The 22,642-nt window shown below is 39.9% G+C and overlaps 1 protein-coding gene across 1 annotated transcript in view; it reads right to left on the bottom strand.

The window, feature by feature from the left end:
* The window catches only part of LOC124156777 (matrix metalloproteinase-17-like), a 30,159-nt gene that overhangs the window by 2,037 nt on the left and 5,480 nt on the right, over positions 1 to 22,642 (bottom strand). The window contains exons 3-11 of the mRNA XM_046531329.1: positions 17,896 to 18,048; positions 16,130 to 16,248; positions 12,564 to 12,731; positions 11,131 to 11,258; positions 9,180 to 9,338; positions 6,446 to 6,849; positions 4,540 to 4,687; positions 3,481 to 3,622; positions 38 to 159 (exon numbers count right to left, since the gene is read on the bottom strand). Coding sequence (XP_046387285.1) covers positions 38 to 159; positions 3,481 to 3,622; positions 4,540 to 4,687; positions 6,446 to 6,849; positions 9,180 to 9,338; positions 11,131 to 11,258; positions 12,564 to 12,731; positions 16,130 to 16,248; positions 17,896 to 18,048 — 1,543 coding nt within the window. The remainder of the gene's footprint in view (positions 1 to 37; positions 160 to 3,480; positions 3,623 to 4,539; positions 4,688 to 6,445; positions 6,850 to 9,179; positions 9,339 to 11,130; positions 11,259 to 12,563; positions 12,732 to 16,129; positions 16,249 to 17,895; positions 18,049 to 22,642) is intronic.

Raw genomic sequence — 22,642 nt, forward strand, 5'->3', positions numbered from 1 at the left:
AATGTTTCTCCTTGTTGACTAATGAAGTACATATTACCATCAGTCCAGGTTAAAACAGCATCCAAGTTTTCTGGAACTCCTCGCCATCTCGTCAGGGGCTGAGGGTATCCATCATCCATTGTGGAAGTGCTCTCATTATACCGCCAGTATTGGTTGGAGCTGAAAAGCCAATTCTTAGAAGTAAAATCGTGCACAAAAATTAAATTTAATGATGGATATAAAACCTGGCTGAGACTAAAAAAAGGACTGTCTTTGCCACAGGTGATGCTTACTTGCACGTTGCCACCAATAAAATACCTAACCAAGATTCAAATTCAATGTTATACAAAAACATAACATGAATTTAAAAGTTCAAGTTAACAAAAAAACTAAGCATGTACCTCTTCAGAGTGTAATTAACAGAGAACATTAAACATATGGTAGTATTTTTGGGCTTTCACCTCTTCAAGATCTTTGGATAGTATTGCAGGTGGTATTTGCTTGGCATTCCCCCAAGGGAAGTGTGCTTACCTTATTTTTATCAAAGCAAAAAGAAATGTTCAATGAATTGATTCATACAAATGAAATAAATGACTAGGTGTCAAACCCTAGAGGGGATAATTGGTGCAATGGATAGTCTCACATGGGTGTTGATTGATGTTACCTGTTCCGCAAACAGAGGTATTTAGTTCATGCAACTGCCACCGTAGGGCGTATTTGTATTTTGATGCTCAGTTTTTGTGTGTGTGTGTGTGTTACGACAAGCCGTCGTCTGTTCTCGGTGTGTGTTGAGTGTGGGCAGTCAGTGAACCAAACCCAAGGTGAAAGTGTGTGGTGCCAGCAGTTGCCCCGACCACTCCCCTGCCCCCCCAAGTGTGCGCACGTGTTGGCAACGACAGAGGAGGATCTACTGACTGACTGATGGGTGAAGTTGCCCCACTATTATTATACTGATTAGTGAAATTTATTGTTATTCATTGCCCTTTTGATATTGTTTTTTTTTGAGAATATATGTATTTTTTGGAATGTTCGAAAACTGTGTTTCTCTGGTCCTTCGGGTGAAGGTTGAAGGAACTTCGTTCCTTTTGTCCCGCAACATTACCCTTCCGTGCACAAACAACTACACTTAGATGCTTTCCCTAGATGCATTGGATCACTTGTTGGCACATTTTATTGTGTGCTGTATTTAGCCATACCCTAGCGCTTGCCTAACCACCTCCATTGGACTGGGTGGCCATGCATTGCTGCATCACCTGCATATAAAATGGCGGTTGAAATGTTATTGGCTGCTTCATGAGCTTCCTTCAGTTTGACAGCTTCAAAATGGTAAGTTATGGTACTTCAAGGAAGCAACTGATAGCTGAGGTCATTTGTGCCTTGGAAATAAATCTGGCATTGGCATTAGCCTGCTCCTAATGAAAGGTGCTAAGGGGACCTTGGCTTAACTTCCCATCAGATGGGCAATACCTAGTTTTGTGCTTGAAGTACCCTCCACAAAATGCATAAGTAGGGATCCCGTAGTCTGAAAAATCATGCCACCGCTGGAATTTGAATCTATATCCTATTAGTGGGAAGCTATAATCTATTCACTTCATGGTTGTGGATGAGCTTTCTTGAGAGCCCGGACACTCTTGGAGGGCTTCGCTGATGGAGTAGAGGTGGTACCGAGAGAGAGAAAGGAGGAGCAAACTCAAAATGTAAATGGCCGTCCTAGTTTGTCGCTGAAAATGTGTAAGTGATGGATGACCACAGGTATTTTAGCCTTGGTGCCAAGACAATATACCAACTCATTTGAAAGGTATTGAGAACAATCCTTTCACAGAAGCTCTTGACATTATCAGCTACCACGATTAATGAGGCACCATTGCTGAAAGGCATACTTAAAGACACACAAGGAAAACGTGAGAGGTTTGGCAACATGGCTCCACAAGCAGATTCACAATGCTAACTCAACAGGGGTCTGAGAGCAAGTGACTGGGGCCATGCCTGCTGTTTGCTGATTGGCAAAGGGAAAGTCACATGTCAAGTAACTTTCCCTCCCCTCACCTCCACTTGCTTTAGCCGCACAAGCTCACACGCAAACATAAAATGAACGGAGAGTAACACTCTAGCTACCACACCAACCCGAACCTCAGCTTCAAAATGAACTGCTGAATCTTTCAAGTTTCTAAATGTCAGCCTATTTATATAAGATCTGAACAGTAATGGAAGAACCTTACTTCCTTAACAGGCAGGTGCATCCGTACAGGTATGGTTGTGTTTACGTTGTTGCAGCATGTGAATTTTGTTGTGTTTGGATGACCAATTAACCTCTCCGATCATCTATCACTTCCACTGGTTTCTACTTCAACATATGAAAAGAGTGGACAGTTAGTTGCAGGAGCAATGCCACAAATTTGTGTCTTGGGAGCAGGGGGACCAAGTCTATCATCACGTCTAAACCTCTTAGTAATCAGCCTCATACACTATAGTTGCCAAAATGTAATGAATCTCTTTCTTTAATTTTCAATACTTGGTATGTATTAAATTCACTGTCCCCATTTCTATTCCTTCTCCCTTATTGAGCTCACCATATTCTGTTTTACAAAATCGAAGTAACGATCATCTAATTGTGTTTTTACCAAGTGCCTTTTTATAAGCAAGTAATTTATGATAATTCATCGTTCCACCAAGTAACGCCTAAATCTGTTGAATTTATGATAACTTTGCGATCAACATAGAATTTATAAAGTTTAGATGAAAAATAACATTTTATGCTAATTATTTTGTTTAGGAATAAAAAATAATAATGGTAGATATACTTTAATTAGAAAACTTTCTTTCAATTGAGTTCATGATGAGGAAATGCAAATGTTTGTGGTGTCATCATAGGACATTACCCACAGCAAATCTCTTTTATGATGTGATTGCAGTTTCTCTAGTATGCAGTTGGTATTTTCACCTCCAAATCTGAATTACTACATAACTATTTACTTTCTTATAATCATTGATACACATAGGTAGGTAAATTTAGCCCTAAATTAGGAAAAAAATCATATACCGAGCTGAAAAGAAGCGGTTTCATATTCAGAGGGGTCTGGGTTAATTCCAGAAAAATGAACCATAAGATGAGAGAGACTTATTCTTGAGGGTCAAATGGGTAAAGTGCCTCATTGTTGTGTTCTCATTTACTGATGAAGCCTGTTTTATTCATAAGTAATATTTAAATCAGTAGCTATGGATGAGCGTTTGAGCAATTTTGCCATTTAAATGATGAGCCCTGAAGAAAATGAATCTGAGAAATCATTTAGACGGCTGATGACAGTGAAAGTTGTTTGAATAATCTCCAGTGAACCTATGTAGCACCATTCCATATTTTAAAAATTTCAATTTTTATGTAGGTAGTTTTTTCTAACAACTAACTGAATATTTCCTTACTTCTTAGAGCTAAGATATTCTCAGTCAATGCAAGAAAAATGACATCATTGATATATATCAGAGATAATTAAACTGATTACTCACCTAAAAATGAATACTTTGTCATTTTTCCCCCACACCATGGCCGCATTAACTTTTCCCAATGAGCTGGGAAGGCCATAATCAGTCAGTGGACGAGGGCTATTTTGAATCAAGCCATCTCCGTCTGATATCCAGAATTGCTTCCCTGGAAAATGAACATTGTACATAGTTGAAACATTCCTAGAGCAGTATTCATGGAATTAAGTCCAGTATGTCCACATTATACAGCTGATTGTCATGGAACTTAAGTCAGGATGAAACTCCTTGTTCATATCAGGAATTCTGCTAACACTATAGCATCTACTTAGTGACATAACATACTCAAACTGGAGGTTTCTTAATGTTATGCCCAGTCACAGGCAACATTCTCCCTAATCCCAGGTAACAACAAAAGAAACTACATATTGGAAATACCAAACAATACTTCCAGCATTTTGACATAATTGCAAACCATAATGAAGGAGCAGGCGATATTCTTGAGGTCCAAAGTCAGACTGAATTGTGATGGCCTTGAAGGTAGACCCCGAAAAGAGAGCATCAATTGAAGGCAAATTGGTAAGGGGGTAAGAAATGAGCAGCTTGGTTGAGGGGAGTAATCTGTCTATGTATAGCTGAAGCAAAAATGTAGCAGGATGAAAGGCCCTAGGATTTTGCCTGTTGGGAGATATCTCAAGCATTCTACCGGCAAAGTGAGGGTGGAATGGTAAAATCGGGAAACAGTTAATTGGCCACTCTGAAGAGGAGGAAAGCTGAAGAAGTAGGGGAGGAGACGTTTTGCTGGGACTTCTATTTATCTGCCAAAGCCTCTTCCTTTGGTGGAATGGGGGAATTCTTGAGGGTAGGGGTTGGCATCCTTGAAGGAGAGGAAATATGAGGATGTGCACTAAAAAGGAGAGGATGCCAACAGATGCTCAAGCAAACTATTCTTCACATTTAAAGAAGGCACAGTGGTTTACTGAAAGCAGATTCGAGAAAATTTTCATCTCATAGAGAATATATTTCAGCAAGTCATGATTTTAGCTGGTTGCTATTTCCATATTGCATGCTAGGGTTAGAAATTACCTGAAAATATGATGATAGCGCTGTCATTTAATCTCTGGTAAGCTGCATCTATTTTATTGACCCCCTCTGGAAGATGGTTGAAAAGCTGCCTGATGGGCGCTGGGTAGCCCCTCTGGAGGAATGCTCGATCCTTCATGCGCCATAAGCACTGAAATATCAGGAGGGAATGATATAAATGGAACACAATCGTTGGTAAGTCCCATGCTATGTACAGTTTAAAGTGAAAATAACTCATAATTAATGGATAAATGTGGAATTTACCAAAAGAATTAACTGCAAGTGGTTAGGCACTCGGCACAAGTTTTGGGGGTGCTGGTTGGAATCCAGAAGAAGGCAAATGATTTTTCACCTGTTGAAATTTCCCACTTTGTGTAGCAACCTTTGTCAGGTTTTTCCATGCTGTTTCCTACAGTTAGTCTCCATCGAACATCACACTATTCAGAGTTTGATTTGAGCTTTGGAACTATGGTGCTAGGTGCTCGTCTGCTCGCTGCCCCTTGAGTGCCAGGTTGGATATGCCACATTCACTTAAAAAATTAATACCAACACTGGGATGAAAGACTCCTATGTTTTCCAATTGGGAGACAGTGGAGGTGGGAAATTTCAACTGTTGAAAAATAATTTGTATCAGAATTGAACCAGGATCCTTGAACTCGTGCCGAGTACTTCAAAGTGAAAAGTGCCGAGTAGAAATTTTATATCAGTAAAAAAGGCATTTTCCTTTTCATTCTGACAGTGAGTTAATTTGGCTTCAAACACTGATTTAAAACCTACCTTTAAAATAAGATTTTTCAGAAATTGCCAATTTTATACCCTCTGTAACTTGTTTACTACTACTCGCACACAAAAAATGATGACCTTTTTGAAGTATTTTTTTTACTAATTTGATTTCATATCCTTGCGCTGTTCAGCATGGATCAGTTTTCAAGTTATTCACAAAAAGGTCACATTTAGGGGGAGATTACCCGACCCCAGCTCCCTCCCTTAGGGTTATAGCAGAGTGTTTATGAGGTTATTTCTTACCAGTGTGTAAAAATTTTTGGCTCCATGATTGGGGTACATATTTGGTCAGTGAAGCCAACATGGTAGTTTCACGTCCTGGCAGGCAAAAATTTCACGTCACTCAAAACCTTTAATCCGATACCCGAAACACAAATGTCACATCTCGATACCTTTATCTTTAATTGTGAATGAGCTGACTTTGTGGAAATTGCTGATGGTTATTTAACTAAGTTGATCTTTTTTCTTATTCCACAAACTTTATTTGGTACCACTCGATTGGTTTCAACTCTACCATGCCATTCATCTCAAAGAGGAAATTATTACTAAGAAGGAGAGTATGAGAATGACACAGGAGGGTTGAAACAAATGATATACCAAGCACCAAATAAAGTGTATGGAATAAACAACTTATATAATTAACAGAGGCATCTCAAGTTTTGATTCTTGGGTTAATGGTCTCCAAGGTCTACAATAGAGCCGGCAAGAGTTGTCCCATGACAGGTAGAAGGGTTCAAAGTGGGATATTGGTAAGTTTGACAAGTCATAAATGTAAACATCTGCCATCAGAGGTGAACAAAAGGCTAAGCAAACAAATGGGTTCAATACACCCTTTAAAATGATAACGAAACAAGGGATATTTTCTGGTATTCTTGAAGATTCACTTACGAGTGACAACGTTGTATAGGGAAGCGAGTTTATTGATTGTAAACAAAAGAGAGTGATTGACAGAGCAACACATTCAGTCACCAGGCTCCTGCTACCCTTATCATCTGTCTTGGGACAACACTAGACGGCTCGACTGTAATGAGTGCAACTCAGCCAGTGACATCTTAAATATGCAATGTTTTGCCTTTTTCTATCCAAGATTTTCTATGGAGGGGGAGGATTTGAGTGGCTCACTCACCTCTCCACTAAAGAAGAACAGCTCCTCACGGAGGAGAGCAGCGGCATCGATGCTGGCCGTGCAGATGTCCTCAGCTCGGCACTTAGTTCCCCGGACACGAGTCCTATCACCACCATCATGAGTAGGCTCCTCCCTCGGCGGCGCACCATCTCCCTCTGTGCAACCTGCCACCCCTTGGCGACACCCTCGCCAAGGGGTGGCAGTGGTCGTCGTTGTTGTGGTGACATCCTCTCCCCCTTCCCCTTCCACTCTTCCCCCTTCCCCTTCTGCCTCTCCCCCATCCTCTCCTCCCTTTCCCCCTTCCTCTTCTGCCTTCCCCCCTTCCCCCTCCGCCCCCTCCTCTGTCTCCACCTCCCCTCCCCTGTCCACGTGTGTATCTTCTTCGTCGGAGGGGCGGCTGTAGACTGCAATTACAAAGGGTGGGTGCGACAAGGGATTCTTCAGTGGACCACTAACTGCACTGTCAATCACACTATACATATTTGAATGGATTTACAAAAGTTGACACTTGTGTCGCTGAAGGCTGAGTGATCCACATTTCTTGGGGAAATAAACCATAATTAGGGCTGTAGACAGATATTCAATTTTGTGATTATGTAATCAATAAAACTCAAAAACTTTTCAGTGCTATTCCTCCCGAGGGAAATTACTCCATTTCAAGTAATGAGAATAAATGGATCGCTCTACACCCATCGCCATAGTGAAGATACATATTTTTGAAAACCGATTGAAAGCACCTGAATTGGCGACATAGTTCAAGATTCTACGGGACTCAATTTAGCCCTCTTGGAGGGTGCCTCTGCCTTGCACAGGAGAGAAGTGTCTTCCGCAGTTTCTTGATGGCATGATGAAAATACAGTTGTGGCTGGAAGTCATGAAAATATGAGGGTAATTAGGTAATGGCCAGGGAAAACTTTGAGAGGTGCAGCAGAAAGATGGAGCAAGTTGAGTGTAAAATTTATTTTGATTGTTTGAGTTATTCATTTGTTCAAGGAGTGGGCCTGGGTGTTGTCAGTAAGTCTGTGATTTTGTTTTGATTGTCTGTCTCATGATCCTTACTAAACATGCCATCAGGCCCGGAACTAGGGCGGGGCATCGAGGGAGGGATGTGCCCTGGGCGGCAGATTTAAGGGGGCGAATAAATTTGAAAAGTTGATCAAAAATGGGTTACTATTTATTTTTTATAATTATAATGCCACATTCAATATTGTTTGATTTTATTTGTTTTTGTTTCATGTTATCAATTATATTACACTGATCACAAATTATTTTCTTCGTTATGAGACATGAAACAAGAGTTAATGGTGGGTAGCTCTTGGGTCTGGAGTATTACATTGTCATGTCCACTACTGTTATAAATCGATTGCCTGAGTGCTCGGCAGTGGGGTCAGGGATGCAAAAACAGTGCATTGTAGTTTATTAATACAAGTGTTTTTCAATGTTAGTGTAAGGTATGTATTAATATGCATGAATTTAGTAATATATAAGTGTTATTAACAAGTTTTTCTCACAAATAAAACTTCTAATGGTATACATATGGTGAGCAATTTCAACTACTGCATCTCAAAAAAAGCTTACAGAGGTATACTATTTTAGAGGAAGGGGAGGAGGAGCTGAATTGCTTCGAAAGTCAAAAATCGTAATTCAATTCCACTTTGAAAATTTTCAACAAAGGCGCCAAAAAATTAAGTCCGAAAATCATCAAATTGAGTAAGGTACCAAAAAAAAATGTTCCACAATCCAGAGTTTAATCACTTTGGCTATAGCAGACATTTTTATCAGGGGGTAAAAACATATTGACATGTATTGTTGTGAATACTCAGAACTAAATTCTATATATAACACTTCACTCTCTGGATATATACATATTCTATATAAGATATATTTTCTGCCTCTGGCATAAGACTTAGGAAGGTGATTGGAATGTGGGGGAATAAAAATAACTCTATGCTACATAATGGTAAATAAGGATAATCATGATACATTGTATTTAAAATATGTGTAAAATCTAAAAAAATAAGAAAATATTGTGGAACTGATGAATGCATAAGAAGCTCTAAAATAGCCCTAAGCAGCTGGCAATAGACACACTAAATGCAAAAAAATTTCCTTATTGAGGGGGAGGGGAGGGCCTCCAAACCTCCTCCCCCCTGAAAGATACTCCTGGCCTGCGATTCTGCAAACCTAAATCGGGATCACTTCTAAATCTATAGATCGGCAGCACTTCAGTGACCAACCTCAGGGGGTCATCAAATCATACGATAATGAGAAATAATTGATTTTGCCTGGGGACTTCAATGCTTGAATTAGCATGGAAACAAAATCAGGTGTCAAAAAAATTATTATCACAGTGTTTTCACTATCAGTGATTCAACCCAAAGGTTGGTTCAGGTGAGGGTAGTGTTCACTATGGAAAAAGCATTGAACTTTCTTGCATAAGTGGAATATAATGACAGTAGGGAACTGTTGAGAAACTTTCATTAGCTAAAACAGACTCTTACGGCCATAAGAAGTAACAGAAAATAGATTTCAAAATAAAAATGACGGGAAGTTGACAATTGGTTATGCATATACTAAGCATTAGGTACTAAAATATACCCAATTTGCATGCAAAACATAACAACTAAGGCAAAATACGACAATTAGGAAGTGAATCTTCCCCAAGAGATGGAGATACCATCAGGAGAAGCATGATAACCGGTGTGAAAACATATCAAGAGAGGTTTTTACTCACTGTAGAGCTGATACAACCCATAAATATCATCCATGTCCAATCGAAAGTTGGGCTGATGCCCTTTGTAGTACGGGAACATGACTGAGGAAGACACGAAGGAATGCGCCAGGCCCAGGCTGTGGCCCAGCTCGTGAACCGCAACAGTGAAGATGTCCACTCCTATACAGTAACAAAGTGAAGCATTGTGTTAGATTTAATAATTGGAGCCAGGCCATTGTTTGACTCTTTTTGGAATTATTCCAATCATTTTTTATTCCGAATGGAATGGTTAGAAACATGGTCGGAGTTTGTTGTGCTTGAAAATCTTCATACTGATGAGAATGTGAGCCGTCAAGTGAAAATTTTCAAGCACAACAAATTCTAGTGGCATTGCAGCCAATTGGAATCAACCGATCGGAATAAAAACTAGTCTGAAAAATAATTGTAAACAGAATTAAGCATCCTGGAGATGTAGAGAAAATCTGACAGGTAAATTATTGAGCATTTAAAATCTTGATAGAAGGAGATCGATTACTTTGATTGATTGTATTCATAAAATTGATCTAGGCAAACGAAACCCTGGAATAGGTGGTCAAAATGAGAGGAGGAAAATGTAAGTTTTGCCGTTTTTGTATATTTCAGCATTCAAGATGACTCAGTCCCCGCATTTAACTCTGATAAGATTAGCCAAAAATTTGATTAGGAAAATGTTTGCCATTTCTGCTTCCGACATGCTTTGATATCACAATAAACTCTCAAATTTGGAATCTTTGTTCAAGTAATCGACAAAATTGCTTATGAAAAAATCACAAAGGCCGATGACCGATGCGCTCGGCTGCGTTGAGGAAACAAGTCTGCATCATTTTCGAGGCTTGGAGTCAACTGATTCAGTAGGCTAGAAAATGACCAGGAACTATAAGCCTATTATTTAAATCCCTATTTCCCAAGAGGAAAAGTAATTTTCAATTCTCAATTGCACTAATTTTGATACACATAAGTGGTTATCTAGATTCAATAGTTTTCTTTCATAGGGGGGGGGGGGGCACCCAATTTCTTCAATGCTCAAGAACCAATCTCTGAATCAGTGGCGTAACTAGGGGCGTATCCAGGATTTTGTGGGGGGGGGGCACAAGGGTCTGACAGGTTGTATATCTTTTAAATCTCATATTTAAAAGAAATACAACTATTACTGTATAAAATATTATTTTTATTTAAATATGAAAGTTGTTTCTAATAAATTAAAATATTGAGGCTCCACAGCACACAAAATAAAACGAACCTAATGATACTCGTATTTAAAATCTTGTTTATTTTTTGAGCATCAAGGGGGCACGTGCACCCCCTAAATCCGCCTATGGGCGTAACTATGACGGGGATGAGGGGATAGATCTCCCTCTAAAGCCTCAGAGAAAAAAAACCTTATTTAAAACTATTACCTGGCTTTGAAAATTAATAACTATATCTGCTTAAAGTTAAACTTATTGCGCCAAACTGATGTAAAATGTACATCCAGGCATGTCATTTTTCAAAAATTTTCCCGGACATCCCGTTGACTGAGAGGGGTTGATCGCCACCCCAGTCCATCCCATCCACCTCAAAGCGTATTTCTGGTTACGCCACTGCTCTGAAATATCCTTACCTACTTTTCACGGCGGATCTGATACGCAACTAAGTTTCTTTTCGCGCAATTAAGTTTCTTTTCGCGGAGGGCTAGGATGGTATGCGGGTTGCATACAACGGTAATTTTCTGTCGCATCATAAAACCGTAGGTACGCATCTAAAAACCATTCATTACATCAATTAAACTAATAATTTGGTTTTCATTACGCTGAAAGTTTAAGTCTTCGTGTGTTAATACTGAAAGGGCAATAGTTTTTATGATTGTTTATTGACGAGTCTAGAAGTAAGGTTATAAAATTGGGCCCCTCCAATGGAGAATTCGAGGGGCACGTGGTCCAGGGGGTGCCCGTACCTTGATCCATGGGCGGCTTGACCATCCATTGCTCGTCTTCGTCGAAGTGCATGTCTCCGCCCCAGTGTCCCGCCTCGTACGGGTAGAAGGCGTGGGCGAGGATGCCGCCCGGACCGTCCAGAGGGTAGCTGTCGCAAAGACAAGCAAGCACACATAATGATATAGGTAAGTGATTGAACGAACTACGGCCGTTAAACAGTTGAAAGAAAATTAATTCCCCAGGGCCGCACTCTTTGGTGGACAGATGGGGGTGAGAAGTTATAATGCTAATTTTATCTTGTTTTCGTTCATTACTCCCCTTGTTGGCATTATAACTTCTCACTCCCATCTGCCCACCAAAGAGTACGGCCCTGGGGAATTAATTTTCTTTGAAAAGCAAGCACACGCTTTCGTCATTTCTGAAACTGCTATGGTGGTGGCAGCATCTCATCGGAGGGAATTTTGGCCAAGCGCTTCATTTTACATGGCGTGTATGCGGTGAAGCCCAGAAGCGGATACAGGAAACACTCAAGGGGGGGGCGCAAAAGATATTTTGAGCTACCTATACTTTTATCGTAATGAAAAATAATCAAGTCACATGCCAAGTTTAAGCAAGTTTTATTTAAACTGATTATACACATATACAAGGCAATGCCATCTTATGACAAAAAAAAGTTACACTTGTGGTTCTGCAATGTTCGGCAATGAAGGCGTCCCCGCAAGGGGAGAGGGGGGTGCCCCCTATATGTATCCGCCACTGGTGTGAAGCCATTCTCAGCGAGTTGGAAATTTATAAAATTGTGCTAGAAAAAGTCTCATTTATGATATGGTGCAAAAGTGAAACAGGTGCATTCAGAGCCACACTAATCAGTGGCATAGCCAAGGGGGGGGGGGGGCGGGGTCCGGAGGGGTCCGTACCCTCCCCCCCCTCCGAAATATAAAAAACAATATTTTCATTCATAAAAGAAAAGAAAATATTGAAAAATATTTTTTATAACAAATGAAGATTTTTCGATTATGAAGAGTGTTAAAATTAGTTCAAAACCCATTACTTAGTATCCCGTTTTTTTTTAATTTTCCCCCGTAGTTTTGGACCCCCCCGAACGGAATTCATGGCTACACCTCTGGCACTGATCGATCAGCAATGATCAGCGAGCAAGTGAATGGAGTGACTTCACGGAACTGAGCGATGTGACGTCAGGATCGCTCACCGGTTTAGTGAGCGAGGAAATCTTCGCTCACTCTACTGATTTACGCGGTGCAGATGGAAGAGAAACAAGTGACAGACACGCTGCATACCTACTTTGCATTAGGTGCGGTCTCACAGAGTGATCACTAAGCAAAATGCGGCTGAATTCAACCATTATCAGTTAACTTCCTCCTTAAACTCACGAGTAAATCAAATGGGATCATTAGCAGTGCAATGGGATGGGATCAAGAGGGATGATTCTCACCCGTCGCCGTGAGGACCCCTAGCAAAAAAGACCTCGATGTCCGCGGTTGCGGGATAAGGCGGCGCGGGTGAGAAGCGGAGCCGCGAGTAGCCCTCCCACACCTGGAACGCCTTCTCCACCTCCCGCTCCGTCGCCTCCTGACCCAGCTTAGGCGACCAGTTGACCAGCCTGCAGACAGAACACAACATCATGCCTCTCTCACACCACAATAGGGTAGTTTCCTTCATCAAAGAAAACGAAAGGCATTGATTGCGATTCGTTACCCACCATTAGTGTATTCATAATATGCAAATTATTTCGTTTTAGAAATACCGGTTAAGACGAATGGCAATGGTCCATTTTTATCCTCATTTGAAAAGGGCCAGATTGGCGCCCATGCGATGCCACTCCACGTGACGTCACAGGGACCTAGTTTCTATACGAGTAGATAGGAGTTTTACATCGTCTGAGGTTACCAATGCATGCATGAGGCACAGAGCTTAGGGAAACATGTCTTAATAATCACCTATTAAAACTGGCTAAGGTCGGAAAGTTTTCTTCGTTTGATAAGGTATTAATACTCCTTATTTAAGCCAAGCGCTACCAGCAAGCATGGTACTCTGCTACCTGCTAGCATCCTGCGTCGTATCAGCACTCAAAGCCTCGCCTCAAGGTCACCTCACTGGGCGGCAGCGGGAACCAGAACGACGTCACACAGAGTTTTCCCAGCATTAATACTTAGCCGTCGTGTTTTCGCGCGCTTGAAAAATTTCACTTTTCATTTAATCGCGAAAAATAGATATCGTCATTTAAAAATCTAAAAGCGTGAAATATATAGTCCAGGAGAAATAATCTTTCGATGTAGGCAATAAAAAAAGAATAGGAAACCACCCAATTGCCGCAACGTGCGCATCTCCAACCGCTCTCGCAACGTGCGCATCTCACAAGTTCTTGAGTTACCATTGCCAGAGTCCTCTGGATTAGTGATAATGCACTACTTGGTAACCCGGTGAGGGAGCAGTTTTTAGAATGGCCATGCAGAAGACTCTGACCATTGTAACCCAGTGCTGCCCTCACTGTAGGATATAGGGTGCGGTCCAATGAATGCTACTTTCGCTACCAGACGCTACTGACGGAAGTGCTCCGGAGATCCGGTCCATAGGCGCTACGTTCGCTAGGTTCGCTACGAGAATTTCTTTTCGGACCGGTTAGGAGCGAAGCGAAATCAAAATGGCGGATATAAATGAGGGCGGGCTAACTGCACTTAATAACATCGGTAAACGTGTGAGAATTGGCGTTGCCATTGTGGCATGTGATAATAATTTATATATTTGAAGTAATTCATATCGTTGCCATTAAAAATTGCAAAAAATAGAACTCATTGTCAGGACAGTGTATTCTCTTATTCCATCGTGCCCAGGGATATTTCACTCTGAAGGTGCCGATGTATTTGGTTCCCTCATCGAGGGCGTATGAACGGGTAGAAAGAAGGCCTTTGGAAAGTTTACCTATATATTATATAGAATTATAGAAAGTATTAATTATTGAATATTGATATCTTTTATTTTAAAATATAAAATTTATTAATATTTGTATTAAAAATTAAGCGTAAGGGGCGAGGGGTGCGTGCCCCCGTTCCTCCGGACCGCCATTGCTAAAGAGAAGAATTTCATAGGCCTCTAAAATTGATAAAGGATCATAAAGCTGAAAGGTGTTGATGAAATTGCGAGAGAAATTTTAAAATCTATGAGGAAGAACACAGAAGATTTTCTGATGTATGATAAAGAAAGAGGGGCATACGACAAAAAGAAGATACTCATGAAATTTGTCGCTAAAGTAGTGTTCCGAACAAAAATGTGAGGATTATAGGACCCTGAGCCTGGCGATCAATATTTGCAAAGATATTTAATAGAATGACATAAGACCGAATTGAATGCAAAATTTAAGAAAATCTGTAAGTTAATGTGTTTGGTTTCCGAAGAAGAGGGTCACAAAAGAGGCCATTTTAGCCTAAAGACTTATTGTGGAAAAGAGGGTGGGACTTCATAGATAAATAGTCTTAGCTTCTATTGAAATCGAAAAAGGCATCGATTATTTTAGTTGTAATACTTTGCTTTAAGCCATTAAAGAAGGTGAAATAGACTAATGAATAGGAGGATAATTCTTTAGCCCTATCAAAATCAGGAAGCCATCCTGTGTGGATGAAAAAGAAGCTAAGGTCACTTTAGGTGTTCGGGAGGGATGCATTCTATCCATTATGAATTTCTGTGCATGGAACAGGCTGTGGAGGACTTTGCAGAAACAAGTAACAATTACATTGGATTAAAATTCAATGGTAACCTTAAAAAACCATCCGATTTGCAGATTGTATTTTAATTTTACATTAGCAATCAGTGACAGTGAGCTGCAAGATGTTTTACATGAAGTAGACCGAGTTTTGAAAAGTAATTGGGACATGAAGAAACAGAAAGAAAACTAACATAGAGAGGTACCAGAGGAAATGGACCAGAGGGGTGTGGAGTGTTGGAAGGGCTACGATGTATCTATATGAAGAAAACATTTCGCATTTTACGGCATTTATATATCTAGGAAGTCGTATCGCAACTAATGGTAGGTGCGTAGCGGATGTGAGATGCAGAATAGCACGAGAGAAACAAGCTTCTATCAGGAATAAATCTCTCTCGACAACTCTATCGACACCTAATTATGTTTCTCTATCAACCCAGAAAGAATTTGTTAAAACAGGTAATTTTGGAGCGTGTGCACTGATGACTCAGGAATGGGAACGTAAGAGAATTTTGGACTCTGATAAAAGCGGAGAGGAAAGAACTGGAGTCCTTTTAAATGTAATGATCGAGAAGACTATCAAAAATAATTAGGAGAGAAAGCGTTTACAACTTGGAAGTACTACAAAGGACAGGGGAGAAAAAACTCTGCTAAATTCATTTAGGAAAAGAGGAAACGCAAGGATTGACCACTTACTACGTCATATCGCGTGGTTGATAATCTTAATGAAAGATGCGGTGATGAGTGGCACAAAAATGAACAATACATTTTTTCAAAATCGAAAAATCTAAAGTATGTATTGCCACTTACAGTGCTGAATTGTATTGCAATTTTACATTTGAGTTTTTGTTAGACCAGATTTTATCGATATATTTTGAAGCCATGGATGCCCTGGCGATGGATCGCTCCTTTCCACTGAGTATCTCGTCATAATAAAAAAAAAGTGCGATCATCTACTGTTTTGGGGAAGCGATTTATGGAATCGAAATCGAGCTGAAACGTAGAATGACCGTGATCTTGAGACGCTGAATGGGGATAAATTTATGTACAATTATGAATGATTATGCATTTGAGTAGTCATCTCGATATCAGACGCGCAGTGCCTCGCCGTTTTTGAAGGATTTATATGTGATGGTTTGTTGTTTTAATCACAGATGATCTGATGCCGCCTCCGGAGGCGTTGCCCTCGTCCGTGTAAACAAACGCCTTCACAATAATGAATAATTTTTTGCGGGATACTTATGTACTCTGTTTGTTTATAACCATGCCCAAAGGAGTATTGGCTAATCAGCGTGGCTTACCTATAGGTGACGTTCTTCTTCTTCCATCCCTCGGAGCCAATCACATAGCGTCTTTCGCGACGCCCCGACTGCGCATGCGGCATCACGTCCGGCACTCCGCACCGTGGAGACTTGATCAACTAAAGAGGAAAGAGTCAGGAGCACGTATACATACACTTGTAACACATACGCATGCGAAAGTGGTTTGCATAGAGTACCCCTGTAATTTCGAGGCAGCCGCTTGTATTCACCCCAACAGGCGTTAAGTGCACTCGCCGGCAGTTGACCTTAGTATCACTTATCTGAATCTATAACGAGCTTGCTAGCTGGAGACCACGGAACTCAATGAAATTGCAAAGAAGATCGCCATGCGCCGCGCACGCAATCAGTTCAAGCGTATCCGTGACGTCCCTCCATGTCCAACCAATATGTATTTACGCGAAAATTCCACAGAGAAAAAAATAATTCACCATGTCCGGGATTTAAACCCAGTTCTCCCAATTTCCAGCCGAGTGCTTTAGCCAGTTAAGCTACCGAAGAGACTATATGTGGAACTCTGAAGACAATAGGGTTGGTCCCAATTGTAATGAGCCTTTTCTCAAATAAATCGATTTATCGATCAAACATACAGTACAACTTAATACTCGTACTCTTCAAAAATGTCTCCTCCTGCGTCTATATATATTTTGCCACATTTTCCCCATGCATCGCCGGCCCTCTTGAACTCGCTTTTAGGAATGGTGTTAAGGCACCTTGTTGTGGTTTCTTGGATGTTGTCCGGGGTCTCCAGATGCTTTCATTTCGGCTCCCTTTTCATCCTTGGGAAGTTTTCTCCATCCTAACCACGAAGAGGCTCTGGGCGGAGGGTCACTAAAAATGACGTCCCACGCGCTTTGACTCCTTGAAGGCAACTGGATCAGGCGTTGCAGGAGAGCTTAAGAGTCCCCTCCAAAACTGTCAACCGGTCGCTCATCTGTGCACTGTACAGTCGCTTGGCAAAAATATGAGGCTCATTACTTTTGGGAAAAACCCTGTATACCGGACAAAATGGTGTGGACTGAGCATATTATGCGACTGGCAGTCCAATTCGTGCGCACTGCTCCATAGCAAGGGAGCAAGCCCGAACTTCGAACACTAGAGTTGTTCGCTCTCGACTAATTTAAGTGTGCCGGGACTAGCTTGTCCGGTAGAGTCCACAATTTTCCACAGAGGGATAAGATGCCTCGTAAGCTTAACTAGCTAACGCACTCGATCGGAAAACCGAATCGATTCCCGGTAGAGGCGAATGATTATTTTTCTCTGTGGAATTTTCGCGAAAATTATGCATTATAGGTGACTCCGTAAAGTGTTCACCGTGGATAGTCCCGCAGTATTAACACTAAGTATTAAAAATTGAAAAATGCGAGAATTTTCACGTGAAAATACTGCCTTTGAAGATTTGAAATGACCGAATTCCAAATGTAGCCATGAGTGGTGGGGAAAGGTGGATGAAGGGACGCCGACTTACAAAAAATATTGGGGGAGCCCAAACCGGGGATCTTGCCCCGGTAAATTTTATAAGCAGTGAGTTTTTTAAGCATTTTAAAAGAGTCATATGATCAACATTAGAACCCTGATAACTCAAATCTCGATATCTGGACACTCCGGGGAAAATCGGCAAGCCTGGCACAATTTTTCCTCACAACCATAACGAATTTTTGAGGGGGCTAGGGCCCCCTTAGGCCCCATGGAGTCGGCGCCAATAGGTGGATGAATCAGTGGCCGATGCGTGATGGATGGACGCTCACCTTTCGCGTGGCTTCGTCGAGGACTCCCGTCTGCTCGATGCCTCCGAACATCTGCACTTGCACCAGCGCCTCTCGAATGGTCGTGTTGGAGTAGAGGGCCTGGTCCTCGGGCGTCGAAGACTCCAGGTAGCCGAACTGACGCATGAAGCGAACCTGCGGGCACACACATCGGAAAACAGACCGTCATCATCATGAGAATCTGCAATTAACGCACGGTCGGGAAGCAATTGATCGAATAAAGTTATCAAATGTAGAGTCAGTTATGTATTCAGGAGTAACTATTACTCAGGACTTATCCTGAGGAAAGCACATTCATTAAAATTGAGGGAAGTTAAATCGTAAACTGTGAAATAACTATATCTTGTATGATGTTGGGCACGATATGGTGGAAGTTCTTAATATTATTAAAATAAGACATTGCAATATTTCCACTGAGTTTTATTATTACACTACTCGTTTCGTCGTTACAAACAACACTTTATAATGTTGTTTGTAACGACGACATGCGTTGTGTAATAATAAAACTCAGTGGAAATATTGCAATGTCTTATTTTAATAATAATGTGAAATTACTGTGTAAATATCTGCTAACTTCGAAACCTATGGGTCGCTTGAAAATTTATTGGTACTGTTGTGTGCCGTAGAATGTAATGCAAGTACGTAGATCATACGCGTTAAATGTCAGCAGTATATTAAATATCGTTTGATATTTATTCTTTTTTTGAGCTCTGGTTATCGCTTTTGCTCTGCCTTGTGAGACAGGCCAAAAAAAGCAACAGAAAAGAGAAAGCCTCTCAAAGCCGTGCGCAGTTGCCATATCGTGTATCGTGACTCATGGCAGTTTATGAATCACTGGTTGCTTCGGCCGAGTCGGTGGCAACCACGCGCCTCTTTTCTCCTCCCTTTCCCACGACGGAGCTGCCAATACGCGTGTAGAAACATTTATGCAGATAAATCTTAAGTTATATAGACTTTATTAGCGATATTTAATTTAAATTTCATAAATACTTGTCTTCAAATCATCGTACAGCATACATCGGTAGTTAGGTACCAATTAATTTTCAATTAATCCATTGGTTTTAAAGTTAGCAAAGATTCGCGTTGTTTGCAACAAATATATCAATTTTCGTGGTATATAAAATTTGTTTTCTGCAAATTTTCAATCATAGATCTGGCTTCCTTTTATCAAAATTCCAAGTTTTTGGAACGGAAACTACGGGTTAACCAAGCGCTCAAAGTTGGGTAACTTGATTTTACGCGCAACACACGTGTACTTCTTTTTAGAAAAAATTAAGTACAGGAAATACTATGGCGCGGAAGTTTTTTTTAAATTAAATGATCCAACGTAGAAATAAATTCTCTTTCGCATGCTTTTTATTTCATTGCAACTGATAACTCCTTTAGACGACAGAGCCCCTCAAACTCGGGTCTTGCTTTTTTTTTACAGACAGTAGTTACATATGACAACGTCTGACAGTAGCTAATAAATTTAACTTCCAGAATTATGCAAACGAAGTGTATTGCTGATTTATTGGGATTGGTTTACAGAAATGTGTGAATAGATAACAAAAATACCAGTGTAGGCAACCCACATAACACCCAAGCACCTCCTGATGCATATATTTGCCTACGTACCTATCTGGAAAAGTTTTAAAATGATATTTTAAAATAGTATTTGTCACCTGTCAAGAAATCTTGAAAGTACTCATTTGATTTCGAGGCATGGCTTCGCATCGCTATGGCAGATTTTTTATGGGGCAATTAGTTAGCTCACCAATTTCCTTTAATTGTTGATTAAGATGGAGTTAAAAAAAAATAAGAGACCCATATTTTTCCGTTTTCCGATCCGACGCAACTACTTCCTCAACTATTAACGACGAAAAAATAGACGGCCTTTTGGAGGTAAGTTGATGACGTCACGAACTCATGTCTAGCGTGTCACCGCATCTCTGCTACTTCACGATCTTTGCACATATTAACCCTCAAGCGGGCGCGCTGGCATATAAAGTACGCCAATCTTCGAAAACCAAAGAATTTCAGCATTGTACGTACATTCTGGCCTGTAATGGCCTCGTGTATTCTTACAATGTACCTTGACTATCTATAGAGCGAGTTTTCAAAGCTCGTAGTAACATAGCTAATTTATTTTTAGATCGGCAAAAATAACCGACACCCGTGACATACGAAGTACGCCGCACGACCGGTCGTGTACCTCGTGCATTGATTTTCTTGCATGGCCTCGTGAATTATTGCAATGCCATTTTGACTGTCTATAGCGTGAGTTTTTAAAGCAAAGAAAATTGCACCAACTTTTTTTAAGATGGGCATGAGGAACCCGACACACGTGGCGTATAAATTACGCCGCGCGACCGGCCGTGTACTACCTGTGTACCTTTATATATGTATAAACTATAAATGTACACACTTGAACTAATTTCTACAAATAAAGATAAATTTTAACAAAAATCGAGTGTTATCATATGAATGCATATATCGTAGACAAGGTACGCCACGCGCTCGGTCGTGTAAAAATATCAGGCCCGCCCGTTCGAGGGTTAAATGTTTAATCGGGGTCTATGTTAAAGATAACGAACAGTTAACGCGACGATGATGCGAGCATTCAATATGAGTTTTCCCTCGAGTTCTGCTTGGTTTAATCAACTGGCATTGTACTTTTAATACGACCCATTAGTGTGAGAAAATTTGCAAATTCAACTATTTTAAATCTATTTAAATATATTTCTCTAAGCTTTGATATAATAGTTTCTACAGTCAATATTATCCCAATCATGTTTGCTTTGTATTTGCAGAACACTGTGCAACCGATGAAATTGCTTCCCGTAGTGAGGTAAAAATGTTTGAATAACTGCTGTCTCTTAGTTTGTGACTTCTTTTCAATTTTGTCGTTAACTAGTTAAAATTAAAAAAATCATCTACTAAGAGGGCGCAAGAGAGGGGGATAGATTTTCTGCATCGATGGCGGGCCGTGTTATTTTTTAAATATGAGTAATTCCACCTACATTTAAAGTACGTTTGTCCCTTTAGGTCTCAGATTTCGATGAAAATTTCTACATGTATCTATATCCACCACATACTAAACACCCCAACACCGTTTTGATAGAATATTTTGTACGTTCCAAGCGCATTTTAATTTATTTCCAATTCTAACCAAGAAAACTTCCATTAAATCATATAATTCGTTTAATTTCACCTTCAAATTTTCGCCTCCAAATTTATGGCGTATTTTAAAGATAAATCTTTGATTGAGACACTGAATGTGTAAAAATTTCATGAATACCCATTCCTATTTTTGTTAATTTAAATATTTAAAAAAATTTCTTAATTAACTTTTCTCGAATACTCCAACTCAGAATTGGCTCAAAAATTTACTTCATACTGTATACACTATTATCTTGCTGTAAAAAATAATATTAAAATATAAAAATTACATTTTTTATATAAACCACGTTTTGTTAAAAGAAGAAAATAACTGCCCACGGCCCTTTAAATTACTGAAAATTTCGAACGTCATCGATGAGAAAGTAAAATAAGTTTTTGAAGAACATTTCAGTCATAAAAAAAAACGTGGTGCGTATATAAGATTAAAAAGTTAATCATTGCTAGTCGATAATCATCAGATTTGTCTCCTCGCGGAAGCGAATGTAATAATTACGTGCGCACCACTTTTTTCGATGTCTGAAATGTTCTTCAAAAAACTTATTTTACTTTCTCACGAATAACATTTGAAATTCGCAATTTTTTACGACGTAGGTAGTTATTTTCTTCTTTGTAACAAAACGTGGTTTTTATAAAAATGTTATTGCTTCACTCTAATGTGTGTATTTTCATACGCTTTTCTTTTGCCCGCTTTGCCATGGTTTACAGTTTAACGATTAACGTTTTCATGGTTACCACTTGAAAATTATTGTCCAATCATGCATTAAGGTTCAATTGAATTAATTTAGTGACATGTTACGCGCATTGTTTTACTACCTGGACCCGGGTTCTAATCCTAGGGTGCACAATTTTTTTTCAAGAAAAATTTCCCCAAGCGAAGAATATTTTAGATTACAAAAGAGAATATTGAGAATTTTGCTTAGTAATTCGCTCATTGAAAAGAAGAACTAAGATTCTAATACAAAATTTATGTTAGCAACTATGATTGAAAGAAATATGGGACTCCTAAAGGATTTAAATACCTAAATATTCGTTCGACCTAACGCAATGACGATAGAGAGGTCTGTCACTAAAATAAGTGGTGAGTTCCTTAGGCCTTATAGGTTTTAAATTCACAATAGGGTATAAAATCAACAAGCTTTCTTTTTCAGCCCACCGGTTAATTGGGCGAATCCGTTCTGAGAGATTAGTTGGATCGTTGTACTCATTGAGTAACACAGTACACATTCAATGCTAAACTCTAGTAAAGTGGTATGTGATGATTATGAAAGCTATTTACGGCTTTGTGAATGATTGTTATGAAGGCTATTTTATATAACTCAACTAAGACATCATATGATGATGCAAAAAATGTAAACTAACGAATATCAATGATCACAAAATTCGCATATGCCTTAAAAGTTAACATAAGTTTTCAACCAAGAAAACCGAGAAGATTGCGAGGAAAATGAATTCTAGAAAAAATAATTAAGATCGATATTAATCGAAAAAGAATAGTATGTTTCTAGTTATAACACGAAACATAAGACTCCTTGCACCAGTCCTTAAACTGTTCAATAACGCTAACGCC

This window comes from Ischnura elegans, chromosome 1 (assembly GCF_921293095.1).
Source record: "Ischnura elegans chromosome 1, ioIscEleg1.1, whole genome shotgun sequence".
In the NCBI taxonomy this organism is placed as follows: Eukaryota; Metazoa; Arthropoda; class Insecta; order Odonata; family Coenagrionidae; genus Ischnura; species Ischnura elegans.